At 47.4% G+C, this 19,859-nt stretch overlaps 1 protein-coding gene across 9 annotated transcripts in view; it reads left to right on the forward strand.

Annotated features, from left to right (window-relative positions):
* KCNAB2 (potassium voltage-gated channel subfamily A regulatory beta subunit 2) overlaps positions 1-19,859 on the forward strand; it is a 110,144-nt gene that overhangs the window by 74,297 nt on the left and 15,988 nt on the right. For 6 of the 9 annotated variants that reach the window (XM_082233424.1, XM_082233427.1, XM_082233426.1 and 3 more), the window contains 8 exons: positions 2,662-2,705; positions 4,813-4,850; positions 6,000-6,079; positions 6,785-6,829; positions 7,504-7,548; positions 7,951-7,994; positions 11,481-11,567; positions 16,828-16,872. In XM_082233424.1, the coding sequence (XP_082089550.1) occupies positions 2,662-2,705; positions 4,813-4,850; positions 6,000-6,079; positions 6,785-6,829; positions 7,504-7,548; positions 7,951-7,994; positions 11,481-11,567; positions 16,828-16,872 (428 nt within the window). The remainder of the gene's footprint in view (positions 1-2,661; positions 2,706-4,812; positions 4,851-5,999; positions 6,080-6,784; positions 6,830-7,503; positions 7,549-7,950; positions 7,995-11,480; positions 11,568-16,827; positions 16,873-19,859) is intronic. The other 3 variants (XM_082233428.1, XM_082233429.1, XM_082233423.1) reach the window with 1 other exon arrangement.

Raw genomic sequence — 19,859 nt, forward strand, 5'->3', positions numbered from 1 at the left:
ATCAGGTGGCACCTGTGACGTTGCCAATTCTGCATGCATGGGGCAAGGCGATTTCATAGATAAACTTGATGCGCTTCAGCCTGTTTCCTTCTTGGGGAGGGAAAGGGGGGAACCTTTGGGAAGGGCAGAGGGTCTGCTTGGGGTCGCTGCAGCTTGTGGGGAGATGGCTGGGGAATGGGGAGAAGTGTCTGGTGGTGGTGTGTGGTCATCCTCGCTCGTTTATTTGCAGTCAACTGAACATTTAAACCAATAGACACATAGGCCTCTGAGAACACATGGCGATTTGTGGAATGGGACTTTTGTTTAAAAAAGGTGAAATGACTTCAAAGTTAAATGTAACAAAATAGACGTTCGGTGCCTCTGTGGGTGGGGAGACAGGTTGCAAAAACAAATGCAAAATTCAGCTGCGTATGAATCACGGTTTATAAGTGATATATGCCGCAAATTTTTTTAAAAGCACAATTTAGAAAAATTGGCAATCAATAACATTTTTTAAAATGCACATTAATGCAAATGAAAAACACAGTATGAAAATGCGTCATGGTGTATGTATACGCTGTGTAAGATGGAGCTTGTTTCTTGCTGCTCCAGAGGGCAGGACCCGGAGAATTGGATTTAAATGACAGGAAAGGAGATTCCGACTGAACATTAGGAAGAACTTTCAGGTGGTAAGAAAGGTTCGGCAGTGGAACAGAAGAAGGCGGAAGATTCTACTTCACTAGAAGTTTCAAACAGAGGTTGGATGGCCATCTGTCAGGGATTCTTTCACTGTGATTCCTGCATTGCAGGGGGTTATACTAGATGACACTTGGGTGCCCGTTCCAACTCTGCAATTCCATTCTGCGATTCTATATCAGGCGATATACTGCTTAGCATCGTTATTCTGCGTTTTTCGGTTGCACTAATGTGTGTTTCTATTCATTGTTTCAATCTGTTGATCTGCAGATAAGATGATGATGATGATGATGGAGATGAGGTCATAAGGTGGGAACACCCGGTGTGCACAGGAGAAGGGGAATAGAGCCCTGAGCAAAATTTTGAGGGTGTGGGAAATGTCGCCTTACGAATAAGAAATTTCTGGACCATCCAGGAACCAAACGTCCTCTTCCTCGGCCCCCTCCACACCCTGCCCCAGGCTGATGGCTGGCCCTTTCATGTGGAAGGTCAGAAAATGCTGAGAGGCGTTGGAGCCGCCACAAAATATTTAGTCTGCGGCTTGCAAAAAGTGACAGACAGCTCAAAGCAATGCATCACACGCAAACACGCACAGAGTCCCCCAAGGGCCTGTCCTGGGTGTTCCTCTGCCAATCAAGCTCTGATGGCAGCATTTGAACCCGAGAGAACCCCCTGAAAATCATTTGTGTAAGATTATTCATATACGTATCCTTGTAGGATTTATTCTCTAAACGCCAAGTATTATGCATATTAACTCGGCAATCTTTACAGCAACCCTGTATGCTATGTTGGAGTTGCCATCACTGCATTAGCTTGCTGAATGTTATTACAGTATTATCAATTACAGCATTTACCGTATTTTTTGCACCATAACACTCACTTTTTTCCTCCTAGAAAGTAAGGGGAAATGTCTGTGCGTGTTATAGAGGAAATGCCTACGGATGGCATGCCTACCGATTTTCCTCCTCTAAAAACTACGTGCGTGTTATGGTCGGGTGCGTGTTATAGAGCGAAAAATACGGTATATCCCACCATTTTCTCCAAGGAGCTTGAGGTGGCATGTATGGCTCTCCCACTCCTCGTTTAATCCCCATAACAACCCTTTGAGGTAGGACAAGTCCAGGGAGCTTCATGGGCAAGTGTGGATTTGAACCCTGGTCTCCCAGGTCCCAGATTGACCCTCTAACTCATGGGCATGCAAACTAAGGCCTGGGGGCCAGATCTGGCCCAATCACCTTCTAAATCCGGCCCACAGACGGTCCGGGAATCAGTGTGTTTTTACATGAGTAGAATGTGTCCTTTTATTTAAAATGCACCTCTGGGTTATTTGTGGGGCCTTCCTGGTGTTTTTACACGAGTAGAATATGTGCTTTTATTTAAAATGCATCTCTGGGTTATTTGTGGGGCATAGGAATTCATTCATTTCCCCCCCCCCAAAAAAATATGGTCTGGTCCCCCAGAAGGTCTGAGGGACAGTGGACCCTGCTGAAAATGTTTGCTGACCCCTGCTCTAACCACTACACCACACTGGCTTCCCCAATTGATGCCTCAAGGTGAACTTGATGTGATGTCAGGAGATCCCTGATTCCCCTGGGAAAGAGTCTAGTTTGGCAAACCCTCCCGTTGCCTTTTCTTAATAATTATTTTGTAAACCAAGAACAGACTTGGGGAGATCCAAGCCCAGGACTCCTGATGTCAGTTGTCTAGTTCCACCAGGGATAGGGTCTGACCCAGCTGGAGACGGAGGTCTCCTTGTGTCTGATTCTGCATGATTATGAAAGCACCAAATGGTATATCCCCCCCCTGCCTCCTCCTCTCTCCTTCCCTTCCCTCGTGTATCTTTTGAGGGAAACACAAAATGCTGATCGGAACTGAAACGACATCTGCTCTCTGTAAGCATCGGTGCGAAGATGCCAATGGCCAGCGTCTATTTCCGACATTTCCATCTGCCTATTAAAAGGTGGTGTGTTGTTGTTTTTTCCCCAGAAACCTTGGGAAGTCAGGACTCCGAGTTTCCTGCCTCGGGTTAGGTAAGTGGAATTCTTGGGGTTTTCCTTTTAATTCAGCTTGCGGAGCGGGGGGGGGGGGAGATAGATTCAGTTTGGTGCATACGCTACAAATGCGCTCTGTGGAAGATGCCGTGCAATGCAGCTGTCCAGAGAGGAATTGATTGGCAGAAGGCATCCACATCTGTCTGCATTGCTTTCCTACTTTCAACAGCCATGGCTTCCCCCACAAGAATCCAGGAGCTGCAGTTTGCTTGGGGTGCTGAGAGTTGTTTGCAGGCCCCTGTCTCCCCCACCCAGTGGCGTAGCGTGGGTTGTCAGCACCCGGGGCAAGGCAAGTAATTTGTGCCCCCTAACCCATGGATTTGCGCCCCTAACCCATGGATTTGCGCCTCCTAACCCGTGGATTTGCGCCCCCTAACCCTAACCCCCAGATGTTGCGGCCGGTGCGGCCGGCCCCCCCTGTACCCCCCACGCTACGCCACTGCCCCCACCCCAGCTGAATCATGCTTTCCTGATGGATTTCATTCCTGGCTTGGGATCCTGAGGGCCTCCACGGCTGCTCTTGCACTGTCTGTTGTGTTAAGCTGGCCCTGCTCCTGGGAACCAGTTGCTAAGGTTAAGGGCTAAGGCTTGTTCCAGCGTGACAATTGTTCTGAGCTCCCATTGGAGGTGCCATTCCTGCAGGAAGTAGAATTAAAACTGTCCCAGAGTTTTAACTCCACAAAGGGTATGCTTGCAACTCCTCCATACCTATTCCCTGTCTTGGGTGCAGCTCAGCAATTCCTTTCCTGTTTCATTCAAGCTCATTCTGCAGTGATCCTCTTGGTATTAAAAATAAACAGGTTGGAAATCAGCCCGGCCAATCAAGGCAGCCAGCCAGCCAGCCGGTCAGTCAGTCAGTCAGTCAGGGAGACCTAAAAAAGGATGTTGCGATTACTAAAACCCAGCATGGGTTTCTCAAAAATAAGTCTCATTTCTTTTATTGATGGAGTTACAAGCTTGGTGGATCAGGGGAATGCTATGGATGTAGTGTATCTTGGTTTCAGAAAGGCTTTTGAAAAAGTCCCCCATGATATTCTTGCGCGGAAGCTGGTAAAATGCGGGCTGGATGAGGTAATTGTTTGGTGGATTTGTAGGTAGTTGGCTGACCAAATCCAGAGTAATGATTCCTCATCATCCTGGGGGGAAAGTGACAAGTGGGGTGCTGCAGTGTTCTGGCCTGGGCTTGGATAAAGGAATTGAGGGGGTGTTCTTTAAATTTGCAGGTGATATCAAGCTAGGAGGGGCAGTTAATGTTGCAGAACAGAACTGGCATTCTGGACATTTAACAGCATGGAGAACCAAATCTGGGAGCCCCTTTTGCTTTCCCGGTTTGCCAGGAACAGTAAACTCCACCTTGTACACATGGCAGACTTTTGACTTTTGCCCCACAAAGAGGCAGATCAGTCATTTCCCAAGTGGCATGCTTGGTGCATACAAATAAACTTTTAAAATCCCCAAATCCAAAGGCTCCTGTGAGCCCAGAGCATTCCTCCTTCAAGGGACCCCCATCTGGATGGTGGCACAGTTGCTTCAGGGTTGCATACTACCCAGTATGCCAATGGATGGCCCGTTTCTGGAAAGCCACAAACAGCAGAGATAAGTTCTTGCCTTCTTCCTCTGCTTGCGAACTTCCCAGAAGCATCTGCTTGCCACTAGGGAAGACAGAACAGTGGACGAGATGCACATATCTTGAAACACATCCAGTACAGACAGCTGCCTTATACTGAGTCAAGCAATTGATGCATCTAGCTCAGTACTACCTGCACTGACTGGCAGCAACTCTCCAGTGTTTCAGACAGAGATCATTCCCAGTCCTACATGGAAATGCCATAGGAGGATTGAACCCGGAGCCTTCCGCATGCCAAGCAAGTGCCCTGCCACTGAGCTGTGACTCAATGAACGGACTCTTTTTCCAGGAGTTCAGTTCCATCCTGCCTTTGTCCTTCCTTCATTCTGGGGGTTGGACTAGATGACCCTCGGGAATCCCTCCCAACTCTGCAGTTCAGTGATTCTCCCCAAATCCTTCTTTTCGTTTTTGAAAATCCTTTTGTCTGCCTCTCTCTCTTGCTCTCACTCTCTTTTGTAGGAACATGGGTGACATTTGGAGGACAGATTACAGATGAGGTAAGAATATGTCCCCTCCCTCATGTTTATTTAGTTTATTTATTTGATGATCTGTTCCTGGGAGATACTGGTACCTCCTCCTCTCCTGCCCCAGATCTATTCTCCTGAACTGAAGATGTGAACTGGGGTGGGAGGATCCCCTAAACTGGGGGAGGGAACTGGTGCCCCCCTCCAGAAGTGGTTGGACTCTCATTAACCCCAGGCATCAAGGATGATGGGACCTGGAGTCTAGCAACATCTGGAGGGTACCAACTGAAGCCTTGACAGCAACTTTGTTGTTTCCCTCCCCCCTTAGAGCCAACCTAAATTTGCATCTATATGCATAAATTATCATATCTGAATTGTATGCAAAGATGTGTCATTGGCCTGTGCCCTGAGTCCATTAAGGGCCTGGCGACATCCCTCTAAGTCAGCCTTTCTCAGCCTGTGGGTCCCCAGATGTTGTTGGACTACAACTCCCATCACCCCTAGCTAGCAAGGCCAGAGCTCAGGGATGATGGGAGTTGTAGTCCAATAACATCTGGGGACCCACAGGTTGAGAACCGCTGCTCTAAGTGAAAACCTGGCAGTTCAGCAAAAGTAGCATTCCTTTTAGTTGTACCCTGAATTTCACACCTCCCCAATGTCCCGGTGCAGTCTGCAGCTCAAAAACAATACATCAGAACAGCGAGGCAGTGCTGGGTAGTGGTTAGAGTGCTGGACTAGGATCTGGGAAACTGGGACTCGAATCCATACTCAGCCGTGAAGTCCACTGGGGAACTTTGAGCCAGTCCCCATCTCTCAGCCCACCCTACCTCACAGGATTGTTGTGAGGCTATAAGGTGGCAACGTACGCCACCTTGAGGGAGGAAGATAAGTGTGGCAATAAATATGCACGCTTCGAGAGAGGGAATGCATTTCAAACTCTGCCTGCTGTGAGGAAACGCATTTTAAAATAACCATATAAATGCAAGCTTTGATGTCGGTTTAAAAATAAGAATTGCAGATGAAGGCTGGAAGCGGATGGAATAGTGAGAACACAGAGAAGTGGCCATGTTCTAGAAATAAATGGATGAGTGGGTTGGTGTGGGGGGCAGGAAAATCCCACCAGTCCTTCACAGACAGACACACACACGCACACACAGGACCTCATCTCTGCCTCTCTTTCAGATGGCGGAGCAGTTGATGACCTTGGCCTATGACAACGGCATCAATCTCTTCGACACGGCGGAAGTCTATGCTGCAGGGAAGTAGGTGCACCCACCCATTTCTAACACCCCCATCGTGCTTTTCTGAGCCCTTTCCCCTACATTCTCTCTGTCATCCAACCCACGGCCCTGCTAGGTAGGCTAGACATCCACAACAGGTGGGAAGGGGACTGAGAATAAGAGAGAGCAGCCTGTCTGAGGACACCTGGCGAATCCACAGCCATGCCATCTTCAACCCCCAACCCCACCCCAGAGAGCCATTGCAAGCATCCCCACCCCCACCTGCAACTCCTCAAAAACAAACAGTCCTTGCTGCTACTGTTTCTCAGCTTCTGGGGTGGTTGGATCAGTCAGTTTTGCAGAACACCAAGGAAGGCTGCCTGGTTTTTTCTGCCCATAAGTCTGTTTTACAGAGCTTCCTCCTTCTAATCACATGGCCAACTTAGAACAGGGATTCATGCAGAGACATTGTGGGGGAGCTCCTCTGAAAGCAGGTAACTTTATATGTTGACACTCCAAAAATAAAACTTTGAAAGTCTAAGAGTAAAATGCATCTCCAATTTCAGTTCAGCAAGTCCAATAACTGAGGGAATACTAGCTTAAGCCCTGATTATTATTTTCTCCCCCTATGTGGGGTTGTACCCTGGTCACCAGAATTCATTTTGGCTACAGTCACTGTAGCAAGCTTGACTTCATTTCTGCATGAGTCTAACGGCCACATTTTCTTTCTCTTTCTGTGTCTTGTAGGGCTGAAGTCGTGTTAGGGAATATCATTAAGAAAAAAGGATGGAGGTAACTGTTCTTCTTCGGACCACATCCCAATCCTGTTCCATCTTGTGGTTATTCCTGTTGTCTCTGTATGTTTTAATATGTTTTAACCCGCCACCATGTTCAAGAACCCATGTGGACTAGAAACTTTAAACAAAATTCATGTCATAATCAAAATGAGACATGTCTACTTCATGAAAGCTATTTGCTGCTTGACAGTAAAACGAAACCTCAGAACAGTATGTCACCACACTGTATTTCACAGTGCCACCTATCAACAGCCCCATGAACTGCAGAACGTGACGACAGCCTTAGGTTTTTATTTATATAGCAAGATACATAGCCCAAATCCCAGATCCTTACATTTTTGACGACCGAAACAATCACAACTGATACGTTTATACATTGTCTGCAGGATATTGTGTGTGTGTGTGTTTGTTTGTTTGTATGTTTGTTACATTTCTAACCCACCCTTCCTCCCAAAGGAGTCCAGGGTGGTGCTACTACACCTTTTCTCATCACAGTCTTGCTCGGAATACTTGGCAGATAATTTGCCAAATGCGTCAGAAGAATGTCTTAATCCTCAGTTTTCACATTGGGTGGAGGGGAACTTCAGAATGGTGGTGAATGCATTTAGGAGACTTACCTTTATCCATCACACATCCATTCTCTCCCCCCTTCCCCCGCTCTCCTTGCAGACGTTCCAGCCTGGTGATAACAACCAAAATCTTCTGGGGAGGAAAGTACGTAAGCGTTTCAACCACCCTGCTTGTGTGCCATTTGAGTGAGGAAATTCAAGCATATCTGACGGGCAGTGGAGGGCCAGGGGACTTTGACTGGTTTTAGAAAGGGGGACTGATCCTTAGAATTAGGGATTCACTTTTCAAGCATCATCCACCCACAATTTCCTTTTGAGGAAAGGGAGTGTATCTCTGAGCATGGAGAGAGTGCCATTCCCCCTTCCATCCTCCCTAGCCGGTATACGATTTTCTGGGATGAAAGATAAGCATTTCTGGATAGCCTCAGACGGCAGTTAGTTTCAGCTCCTCTCTTTGTACATAGTCATCTTTGCATAGCACAAGTTAACGATTTCGGCTACATCAGTCTTCTGACTTCAGCCTTTCCTCCTTCTCCTCCCATCCCAGAGCCGAGACGGAGAGAGGACTCTCAAGAAAGCACATTATAGAAGGTAAGCTGAAGCCAGACTGCTGGGCACTTAACAATTAACCCAGTGGGTGTTCCCTGGAAGAGGCCTCTTCCCCAAACCTAGCGCTCTCCAGATATTTGATTAATTTATTTATAAACATATTTATATACTGATGTTCATAAAATAAAATCAAAACCTTATCAGAGGAATTTACAGCACTTATATTTAAAATCATATAATAGAAAACATCTAAAAAGCTAAAATCAGCTGTTACAGAACAGAAAGATGTACCCTATATACTCAAGTATAAGCCGACATTTTCAGCACATTTTTTTATGCTGAAAAAAAACCCCTTGGCTTAAACTCGAGTGAGGGTCCTTTCGGGCTGCTCCTTCCTCCTCCGCTGCTGCCGCCGCCACCACCAGGTTTGTGGTGTGGTGAACCGGCTTATACTCATGTCAATAAGTTTTCCCAGTTTTTTGTGGTAAAATTAGGTGCCTCAGCTTATATTCGGGTCGGCTTATACTCGAGTATATACGGTATTCTTAATTGCCTGCATATTTGCCTGATGCAATAGAAAAGTTTTCAGCAGGCATTTCAAAGGTTAAAACAGAAGGTGCTTGCTGAATCTCCAGTGGCAGGGAGTTCCACAGGACTGGGCTGATGGCACTGAAGGATGTGTTTCTTGTTGTTGTTGAGTAAGCCCTGCCAACCCGGTGACCAACAAAGCTCCTGCAAATGATCTCAGTGAGGGAGCTGGGATATAAAGGTTCAGGCGGTCCTTGAGGTCCCCTGGGTGGAAGTTCTTCAGGGCTTTGTAGATAAATATAAGGACCTTGAATCTGGCTCTGTGGGAGACGAGCAGCCTTAAAAGCAACCCAGGGGACACCACTGCCTGTCATCTTCCCAACAGAATTGTAGAGTTGGAAGTGAACTAGTCCATCCTCCTGTATTGCAGGGATCACCTTTTAGTGATCAGCCTCCTTATCAGCCTCCGTATTGCTCTTGTAGAACTCAGCAAGCAGGGAGAAGGATGGGTCAACAAATAGGATTAGTTGGCTCTGCCTCTCCTTGGCTTTGGCGCCACCTTCTGTTGGGCTCCCTTGAATTCCACCCTACCAGTCCCAATGGGTGATGGCTACCACTATGAAGACACAGGTGGCACTGTGGGTTAAACCACAGAGCCTAGGACTTGCCGATCAGGACGTCGGCGGTTCGAATTCCCGCAACAGGGTGAGCTCCTGTTGTTCGGTCCCTGCTCCTGCCAACCTAGCAGTTTGAAAGCATGTCAAAGTGCAAGTAGATAAATAGGTACCGCTGTGGTGGGAAGGTAAACGGCGTTTCCGTGTGCTGCTCTGGTTTTCCAGAAGCGGCTTGGTTATGCTGGCCACATGACCCAGAAGCTGTACTCCGGCTCCCTCAGCCTATAGAGCGAGATGAGTGCCGCAACCCCAGAGTTGGCCACGACTGGACCTAATGGTCAGGGGTCCCTTTACCACTATGAAAATGTTAGTTTATAGGGCGAGATGCCCTTCTGGTGCTGGGACACTGCAGCTTCCATCAGCCCCAGCCAGCATGACCGTGTGACATGGGGGCTGATGGGAGTTGTAGTCCAAAACACCTGGAGGGCCCCAGGCTGGGAAAGACTCCCCTGCGGTGTGTTTTGGTATTTCCACTTGGTGTTTGAGTTGCCCTTGTAGAGGTCAGCTAAGGATAGCGGAGAATTTCAATTCAGTTCTATTCCTGCTCTCCGAAACAATGCAAAAACTGAAACACACCTGACCTTTGGAAATGGTACTGCTCCAAATGTCGTTCCTCTAGCCGAGTCATATGAACAGAAATGTCTATCCCGGGGTAAATGGAGAAAATGCAAAAATGCACCCTACTAGGGAAAATCGCTTTGTAAAATGTGCCAGTGCAGTGTAACGGTTAGCATTTCAGACTAGGACCTGGGAGAGACCAGGGTTCAAATCCCCACTCAGCCATGAAGTTCAATCAACCTGACCTACCTCACAGAGTTGTTGTGGGGGCTAAATGAGGAGGGGAAGAACCATGTAGGCCACCTTGAGCTCCTTGGAGAAATATAAATGCATTAAATAAATAAATGTGCAAAATCACATATAAAAACGTGGGGCTAGGGCTGCAGCTCAATAGTAGAACAGACTCTTTGCATTCAGAAGGTCTGGGCTAAGACTTCCTGCCTGAAACCCTGGAGAGCTGCTGCCAGCCAGTGCAGACAATACTGGGCTAGGCTCAAAATACTGGCAGCATAAGGCAGCTTCTTGTGTTCCTAGCTGCTATAAAGCAAGGGTTCATTTATACACTCCACCTGCCCAATTGCATATGCCATATTCCCCCCCCCCTTGTTATTTTTAAGTAGAGACTGGCTGACCCCAGTGCCTTTTTTTTTTTAATTGATACCCTCAATTACAAAACAAAGTACGCAGAGGCACCAGCAGGAGATATTTTGCCCTGGAAGGCTTAAGCTTTGTGGAATCCAGATGCTATTAAAAACATTAAAATATTGTATAATGGGTGACGTTAATTCTTGCCCTAATTCTTTAATGAACGTTGGCCATTTGAAACAGGGTTGCTGTCATTGATTGCTGGCTACAAATAGAGTTAACAGGGAAACATATGAGGGGCCAGAAAGCTGGGGTTGTATCCCCCAGTTTGTATGGGGTGGCGGCGACCACCCTTGTTCTGCAAATGTGTGGGGACTGTGGTGTTTTCAATGGGGCCAACTCCAGAGGGTGGTGCATTCACCAAATTGTTGTCAATTTCTCTCTTTGTACGTATGCCCCACGTCTCCAGGGTGAGATATGGGGCATCGAGGTGCCCGCAAGCGAACCCTTGAAGGCAGAGAGAAAGAGGAAAGAGGTGGCAGAGACTTGAGGGACATTCGCATCATACATTTAAAGCATTGCAATATCACATGGCTTCCCTCAAAGAATTCTGGGAGCTGCAGTTTGTGAATGGTGCTGCTGAGAGTTGTTAGGAGACCACCCCATAATTCCCTTCCCAGAGTTCCCTGGGAAAGAGGGATTGATTGTGAAACCACTCTGGGAATCATATCTCTGTGAGGGGAACAGGGGCCTCCTCACAACTCTGAGCATCCTTAACAAACTACAGCTCCCATAATTCTTTAGGGGGAGACATGGCTGTTGAAAGTGGTATCATAGTGCTTTAAATGCTTGGTTCAAAAGTGTTGCCTTGCACAGGGGTGATCCCAGGGCCACCTTCCATATAAAGTGCTATGATACCACTTTTAATCCCTTTTCAGAAGCAACTGCAGTTCTGTGAGGGGAATGGTGGTGGGGTCTCCCTTAACAAACTACAGCCCCCAGAATCCTTTGGGGGATGCTGTGGCTGTTGAAAGCAGTACCGTAGTGTGTTAAATGTATGTGCAAATGCAGCCTTGATGGTCTGCTGGCTGGCTCCACAGGCCACCTAATGAAGAAGACGATCTCGCAATGCTCAGTGTAGGCCTTTTTCTCTGACGCGTTTGTTTTTTGCCTCCCCCTGCAGGCCTGAAGGCTTCGCTAGAACGGCTGCAGCTGGAATACGTGGACGTGGTGTTTGCCAATCGGCCAGACCCCAACACGCCTATGGAAGGTAGGTGGGGCTGCCTTATTTTGCTTTCTCTCTCAGAGCACCTGTCTCTTCAAGGTGGAACCCTGCAGTCCTTGACCACGGCAGGGGAAGAGATCCATGTTTGCCAAACGTCAGCTAGAAGAGGCGCTCTCCTCCCTCTTTCCCCTTCCACACATTGATTTCTCGTGCCTGAAAGGATCTACAGGTCCATCCCCATGTGTCTACAGGAGTCCCTCTTCCCTCAGATTGAAAGGAGGCATGGCCAGAGCAGTGACTGATGCAGAGATGCAACAGGCAGCTTCCTCTGAGGGCAGGTAAGTCCTGCTGCATCTCTGGCTTGAGAGTGATTGGATGATCCAGTTGCAGCTGATGGAGAGAGGAGGCTGCCCCAAGCAGAGAATAGTTGAAATAGTACAAAGCCAGAGCAATGAATCCTGCAGGGGCACACCGGGCAGCCTCCCCTGAGGGCAGGTAAATCAGCTGCTTCTTACCTAAGGAGAAATTGATGCAGTCACACCCGATTCAAGGATGAGGGGCGATTACCTGCCTCCAGAAGAGACTGAAAGGCAGCAAGGCCAGAACCGAAAATCATGCAGAGATGCAGCAGGCTGCCTCCTCTGTCAGCGGGCAAGGGCACTAGGCTCACAGAAACCTCAGTTAATTTATTCCTGGCAGGATAAAATCACTGAAGGTTTTTAAAATGAGCTGTAACACCTCTGCAGATTTGGAAGGATTCCCACCCACCCCAAAGAACCACAGATTTCACCCATTCGGGAGACCTTGAAAAAATACCACATTACCTTGGTTTCTGCTTAGTTATCTGTGACAAGAGCTCCTGTCATGGAATTGTAGAGTTTAAAGGAACCCCAGGGGTCATCTAGGTCCACCCCTTCCGATGCAGGAACCACAGCGAATGAATCCCTGACAGGTGGCCACCCAACCTCTGCTGAAAAACCTCCAACGAAGGGGAGCCCAACACTTCCCAAGGTAGCCCCTTCCACTGCCCAACAGCTCTTAACCATCAGAAATTTCTTCCTAATGTTTTGCTGTAATGTTGACATTTGAATGACTTGGCTTAGGTGCCACCTTCTGAAGTAGCAGGCAACAAGTTTGCTCCATCTTCCATGTGACAACCCTTCAGATACTTGAAGGTGGATATCACATCACCTCGTAGTCTCCCCTTCTCTATGTGAAACATACCCAACTTGTAAATGCACTCGTAAACCCCAGCGAATTTCCCACTCTGCCATGGAAAGCCTCAATTCCTTGCCAATCTGGTTGCCTTGTTAAGGATCTCAACTCTGACTGTAACCCGTTTTCTGCCTTCTGTGTGTGTGTGTATATGTGTTTCTCTGTGTGTGTGTGTGCTCGCGTACGAGCACACGTATTTGATTTTGAACTCGTGCATTTCCATGTTTTCGTGTGAGATACTGTCTTCTATTTCCATAACAATACAGTGCATCATAGAGAAGCAGGGAAACCTTTCTTGAGCCAAGTGCCACATTAGCTCAGCTAAGAGCTGCCAGGGGCCACATTCCAATAGTATGTGGTTCTGGCCCTGCATAAAATTACCTGCTTCACACACACACACACACACACACAGAGAGAGAGAGAGAGAGAGAGAGAGAGAGAATTCCACATACACAAAGCTGTTTCTTGTTGAATCAGAGGCAGGTAAATCGCACACCACTGAACAGCAAGCCATGCCTTATGGCTGCTTAAAGCCTCAAAATGCCATTGCTTCCCCCCACAAAATGCATGCAGTTGCAAATTGCATGGACCATGCATTTGCAAGGAACACAAGTCCCCTAAGTTATTTCCCACTCTTCTTTGATCTCACAGCAGGAGCTGCAGTTGCACATTTGACACAGTCCTTTTCACGTTGGGAAGTGCCCCACCAAACAGCTGGTGGATGAAATTTGTCTCTGGAGCGTATCTAGTAAGCAGGCCAGGGGGACCGGGGACTGTTCCCTTTAAAAAGAAACATTTATCAGTGATATGATACTTATTCAACAGAGCCATACAACAACCCTGGCAGGGAGACTAACCTCAGAGGTATTGATTGGTCCCAGGCTATCCCAGGAAGCTTCCTGTGCGAGCCAAACTTCAGGCTTCAGGTTTTAAGAGTTGTGAGTTTCAAGAGGGGTGGAATAAAAACAAGGTCTTGGGGAGTAGAGATTGACAGTGAGGAAAACTGAAACAGCTCTTGAGTGGCATTTTCTATGCTGTTCAATCCAGAGTGATCCTCAGTGCTTTTTGCTTTTCTTTCTTTTCTTTTTTTGGTAGTACGGGCCAGTACACAGTATCGCCCAGCTTTGGGAAGAAGGCAGGAGGGTTGCAGGAGTCTGTCAGATGCCTCACACCTCCTTCCCAAAGCCTGGGGAGCTTCTGCCTGGCTTAGGGAGGGAGGTACAATGCTCTGGAAGGGTCCAAGAGCCCTCCCTTGTGTGGTGACTACCTGCACCTTTCTGTCTAGAAAAAACCCACTGGCTAATATTTAATATCACAATTTGCTCTCCCTCAAGCTTTTAATTTTTTGTGGAAGAGTGTTGGTTCCAGGGACAGGCAGTTTCACCTTCAAAATGATTGACCCCCTTTAGAAACAAGCAATTATTGGAAATACTTGGAGTGGAGTTCAGAGAATCGCTTTCCTGTTTTCAAGAGTAGGGGACTGCTAATCTTAATTTATTGCACATGGGGGCCCAAGGGTGCTCTCCGTTGTACCTTTAAACCCCGTGTGTAATTAGCTGTGTCTAAACCACAGAGCCTAGGGCTTGCCGATCAGAAGTTTGACGGTTCGAATCCCCGTAACGGGGTGAGCTCCCGTTGCTCGGTCCCTGCTCCTGCCCACCTAGCAGTTTGAAAGCACATCAAAGTACAAGTAGATAAATAGGGGAAGGTAAATGGCGGGAAGGTAAATGGCGTTTCCATGCACTGCTCTGGTTCGCTAGAAGCGGCTTAGTCAATCTGGCCACATGATCCGGAAGCTGTACGCCGGCTCCCTTGGCCAATAAAGCAAGATGAGTGCCGCAACCCCAGAGTCATCCGCGACTGGACCTAATGGTCAGGGGTCCCTTTACCTTTACTCTTTACCCCCAAAAGGCTGCAGAAAATAGCACCCCTATTCCTACAGAATATGAACACCCTTGTAAAATTGGGGTGCTTATTTCATACCGGCACTAATCCAGACACCTGTATGTCTCCATCTGCCTTTCAGATCTGACTGATTTGTAAGTGATGACCATATTGACCACACAGTTAAGGTTAAAGAGGATTAGACAAGTTCATGGAGGAGAGGCTATCAGTGGCTATTAGCCACAATGGCTATGTTCTGCCTTCAGAGTTGGAGGCAGCAATGCTTCTGAGTACCAATTGCTGGAAACGGCAGGAGGGGAGAGGGCTCTTGTGCTTGGGACATCTGATTGGCCACTGTGAGAGCAGGATGCTAGATTGGATGGGCCATTGGCCTGATCTAGGAAGTTCTTCTTACTTTCTTTGGATGATGACCCCCAAGAGTGGGGAAGAGTAAGTGGAGGCTGCCCTCTGTGCTTCTGCATGAGTCACTGTCCTCATTCCCCCTTTTCCCATATTATGGCATGAAAACTCAGCCCATATGCTCCATCAGTTGTTTATTGCAGCAGTGAGACTAAGCTGTGGCCATCAAGGGCATGTTGGACTCCAACGTCCATCATGCCTGACCATTAAGCATGCTGGCTTCAGAGGCCAATAGGAATTCAACAAAGCCTGGAGGGAGGGGAGCCCAAGTTCCCTGTCCCTGGTTTCCAACAAGACTCACACAGCATGGCGTGAATTGGATGACAAAATACATTTGATTGGTGCTTTCACTGTCACGCTTAATGCTTACAGCAACCCGCAAGGTAAGTCGGTGTAATGGTTTCCCATTTTGCAGATGTGGGGACTGAGGCCGCGAGAAAGTGTGTGTGTTGTTTTGTGTGTGTGCGCACGCGTGCCGAATGCCCCTGAGTGACTGTGGCAAAAATAAGGGGCTTTACTGACTCCTGGCTGCACAAACCACCACACCAGCTCCCTTTGGTGGGAATTAACCGCATATCTCTGTTCTTGGGCGCGAAAGACAAGGATGGTTGTCACCCCAAGTCCTTCCTGACCTCGACAATGCGATCCAAAGCAGTTGCTGAATCTCCTGAGTCAGGTTCACCCCGTGCATTTTAAAGCACTGTGATGCTGCTTTAAAGGAGTCGTAGCTTCCCCCAAAGAATCCCGGGAGCTGTAGTTTGTTAAGGGTGCTGAGAGTCATCAAGAGACCTCTGTTCCTCTCCCAGAGCTACAATTCCCAGAGTGGTTCCACATCAATCCCTCTTTACAGGGAAGTGTGGGAATTGTAGTTCTGAGAGGAGGACTAGGGGTCTCCTAACAGCTCCCAGCACCCTTAACAAGCTACAGTTCCCTGGATTCTTTGGGGAAAACCAAGGCTGTTTGAAGCGGTACCGCAGTGCTTTACATGTGTGATGTGAATGTGACCCTGGTGCCTGGTTAGAGAATTTAAAACAGGGGTAGTTAACCCTTTGCTAACCCAATGGCCATGTTCACCTCCCATGGAGGTGGGGGGGACATTGTCTACATGCTAGCAGTGGGTTGCCTAGGACTGGGTGTCACTAACCTACCCACCCCAGGCACACAAACGGGGGCACAACAGCCGCCGCCACCCTCAGCTGATCCATGCAGATGAACTGAAGAGGAGACTGTGTCATCCCTGTCTCCGTTCATGAAACGATTGATCCAATTACCGGGGGTGGTCTCATCAGGCTCCTGGGCTCTGGATCTGCCTTTGTTTTTCTTCATTTCGTAGAATCAGAGAATTGTAGAGTTCGAAGGGGGGTTTTGGACTACAATCCCCATCATCCCTGCTTGCTGCTAGCTAAGCATGATGGGAGTTGTAGTCCAAAAAATAGATAGAGACCCAAGATGAACCCAACCTCTTGCGATGCAGGAATCACAGCTATTGATGCAGTCGCTGCCAAAATCAGTGGGGTGGCAGGGGATGGGGTGGGGGGATGCCCCCAAACTGGAGGTTAACCACTTTTGGTTTAAAGTTCCCTTTGGGTGAGGATCTGTCGTCCTGAGACTGGGAAGGGCAGTCTTGACTTTTGCAAAGGGAAAGGGGAGCTTGGAGGGTGGTGGTGGAAGGGGCAACGAGTCTCGTCCTTTGCCCAGATTCCCCTTATGTTGTACACCATGCCTTGCGATACGCCAGCGGCAGCTGTAAACTCTGGTCTCTCTTAAATCTTTCTTTTATCACCAGGGAACCCATTTAGCTCTTCCAAGTCGCGAACATTCATCATAGAAGGTACATGGTACCCCCCCACCTCATCTTGATTATCTGCATCCAAGTGGCATTTTATGGGATGGAATAATCCATGCAGTTTTGCTTTTTTTTCCCCATTTTTTTCTATTTTATTCTCATTGGCAAAATTTCTCCCATTACTCGGATGGCAAAATTCTCCATAAAATGCCCAACGGAAGCAAAGAAAGAAAGAGGGGGGGAAATACCACCCAAAAACAAAAAACAAAACAACCCTTTGTCCCTTTAGTAACATCTTGCAAGTAAAATTTAAAATCCAAAATCTCTTCCGCCACCCCACCACCCCACCGTCCTCCCTGGTTCATTCCATTCCACGTTTTCCTCTGCTGTCTCTGAAATGCATGCATGCCTTGTGTCTGTGATGCTCTTTCCTGCACCCCTTTGAAATTTGACAACTCTTCCTGAAGTTCTCAGTGGGGTGGGCCTTGCACCCTGCCACACCCCCTTTCGTGAGATGCTCGTCATTTTCGAAAAGAAACCTACGAGATGCAGCCGGGTATCCCAAGACCCCGGTAAATGTGCCTGCTGTTTTGCCGCAATAATCTCCCACCCTGAGTTCACTGCCTCTGAGGATGCATGAGGCAAAGGAACAGATTGGCAGAAATCGAACCCCTTTGCAAAAACTGCGAAGGGACATCAACTGACACCAAGCAGCAAATGTACACTCTTTTAATGTCACCCCATTGGCTGTGAAGCAGTTTGTAGCTAAGAAACAGAGAAACTTGGAGCTATTAAAATAAGAAGCGTACCCTGAGTTGTAATAATAATAATAATAGTAACAATTTATTATTTGTACCCCGCCCATCTGGCTGGGTTTCCCCAGCCACTCTGGGCGGCTTCCAACAAAGATGAAAAATACACTAAAATGTCACATATTAAAAACTTCCCTTCAGATGTCTTCTGAATGTCAGGTAGTTGTTTATCGCTTTGACAAGACTCATTTGGCGAGACTCATTTGATGACCGCAAGAAACCAAATCTTTAGGGTCTTTCACCCCATCTGGTGGAATGCTTTGTGCCAATAGAAATTTAGCAGGCACGTTCCCTTTCAACCTACGGAAGAGAGGTGCCTACAGAAAACTTTTCTATTCCATCAGCCCTATGCAGGCAATTAAGAATATAGGTTTCAGTAACATATTTTAACCTTTATATAATGGTTTTTGTATGATATTAAGTATAATTGTTGTAAACTGCTCCGATGTGACTAGTGGTATATGTATATTTTGATTAAATCAATGAAGGATGATGGTGGTGGTGATAAAAGTAACATGTGCCCTTTGTAAAACAAATTTTGTGGCCACAAGTATTGAAAACAAAAAGCTTGATGAACGGACATGCAATCTTTTGTACGTAATGTACACGAAAAGGATCTTGACCACCAACTGGTCTTCTTCGGTGGTCTAGTATCTCAATAACTAAATAGCCAGCAGAGTAGCTTGGGAGACCAGAGGAATTATTTTGAACATCTGTGTATGTAAAATAATGGTTGTGATACCAGATCACTGCAGAAAACTAAGGATTGCATCCAACTCAGTTACACTCAGAGTAGACCCATTGAAACTGACAGACTGAAGTTAGTTCTACCCTGTAATCTGAGTAGGGCTGACCTTGGAGGAGAAGGCTATGTCAATAACTGGAGGCAGTGATGCTTCTGAATTCCAGTTGCTGGAAACAGCAGGAGGGGAGAGGGCTCTTGTACTAAGGTCCTACTAGCATGCATCCCATAGACATCTCCTTGGCCACTGTGAGAGCAGGTTGCTGCACTAGATAAATCCTTGATTTTCTTCCAACCCTGAGAACTGGGAGCAGCTTTAGAGACATCTCAAAAGGGGCCTCCTTTTAGTTTGGTGCATGGGATGTGATTGGTTCGTTTTTGCTCTCAAATTCCTACTCTGCTTTTTGGCATGCAACTGTTTTGCGGTTGTTGGTTGCTGTTGGTTTTTTTTATTATTATTATGATTTTGCTTTGGTTGGAAGGATTTTTGAGGACTCTTGCCATGCATGCTTCAGAACCCCCATGGCGGCGGGACAGCTGAAAGAATGTCCAAATCCCAAAAGTCCCAGGGTCCCTGAAACACCCCTTGGCTCTGCAAAGGCAAATTGATTTCAGCATGAAGTTTCACAGCTATTTGCTCAGACGCTTTCAAGCATATCTTTCTGACCTGAAGGGCTGGAAACTTGACCTGTTGGTGTTGCTGTTTAATTAAGGATGCTAAATTCTATGTCCAGTCCCAGCTTCTGTATTAAAGGAGGGCAACCCTTCCTTCAGCCTAGCTTTTAAATAGAAACACTGTTGTCCTAAGCTGCCTTCTCCTCTGCCCCACAATAGCTCCTAGTTTTATGAATGACCTCTTCGGTACCTAGACATCCAGAAGAAGCAATGCTTTCTTGCCAAACAAGTGGACAGGCCTTGTGGAAATATTCAAAGGAAGAGAGAAGATCTGAGGGAATGGATTTTTCTTTGTTGTGAAGGGAAAGGGGTGGGGCAGTTAGCTTGGGGGCACAGAGAGAAGTGTGGGTGCTCCCCATTGGCTTATAAAATCCCGATCACATAAAATAATAATCTTAGAGGCCACCTTGATGCACAGCCTGGGAAGTTCCTATTCAAGTAAGCAGAAGGCAAACCTCCAATGGTGCTTCAGGAAACTTGTCTGACTTTTGGTTCACATATTGTTCCAGAAAGTGTGAACTGAATTGAACTTCTCCCCGCATCCTTAACCAGAGCCCTGCTGGATGAAATCGTTGTCCCCATCTAATGCACACGCCAGCCAGAAGCCTCCAAAAGGCGTCACCTTCCTTGTTCCTGGCTGTTCTTAGCAACCCAGTGCTGGGCTACATGGACCTTGGCAAATCTAATGACACAAGAGCTCAAAGGCAGGAGCCTCCCTGTTCAGAGTCAGCAGTCCCAGCCCTTTCACAAGGCAGAATGAGGCAGCTGCCTCAGGCGGCAAATTCTGAGAGACAGAATGTGAC

This window comes from Podarcis vaucheri (assembly GCF_965113315.1).
Source record: "Podarcis vaucheri genome assembly, chromosome: 7".
In the NCBI taxonomy this organism is placed as follows: Eukaryota; Metazoa; Chordata; class Lepidosauria; order Squamata; family Lacertidae; genus Podarcis; species Podarcis vaucheri.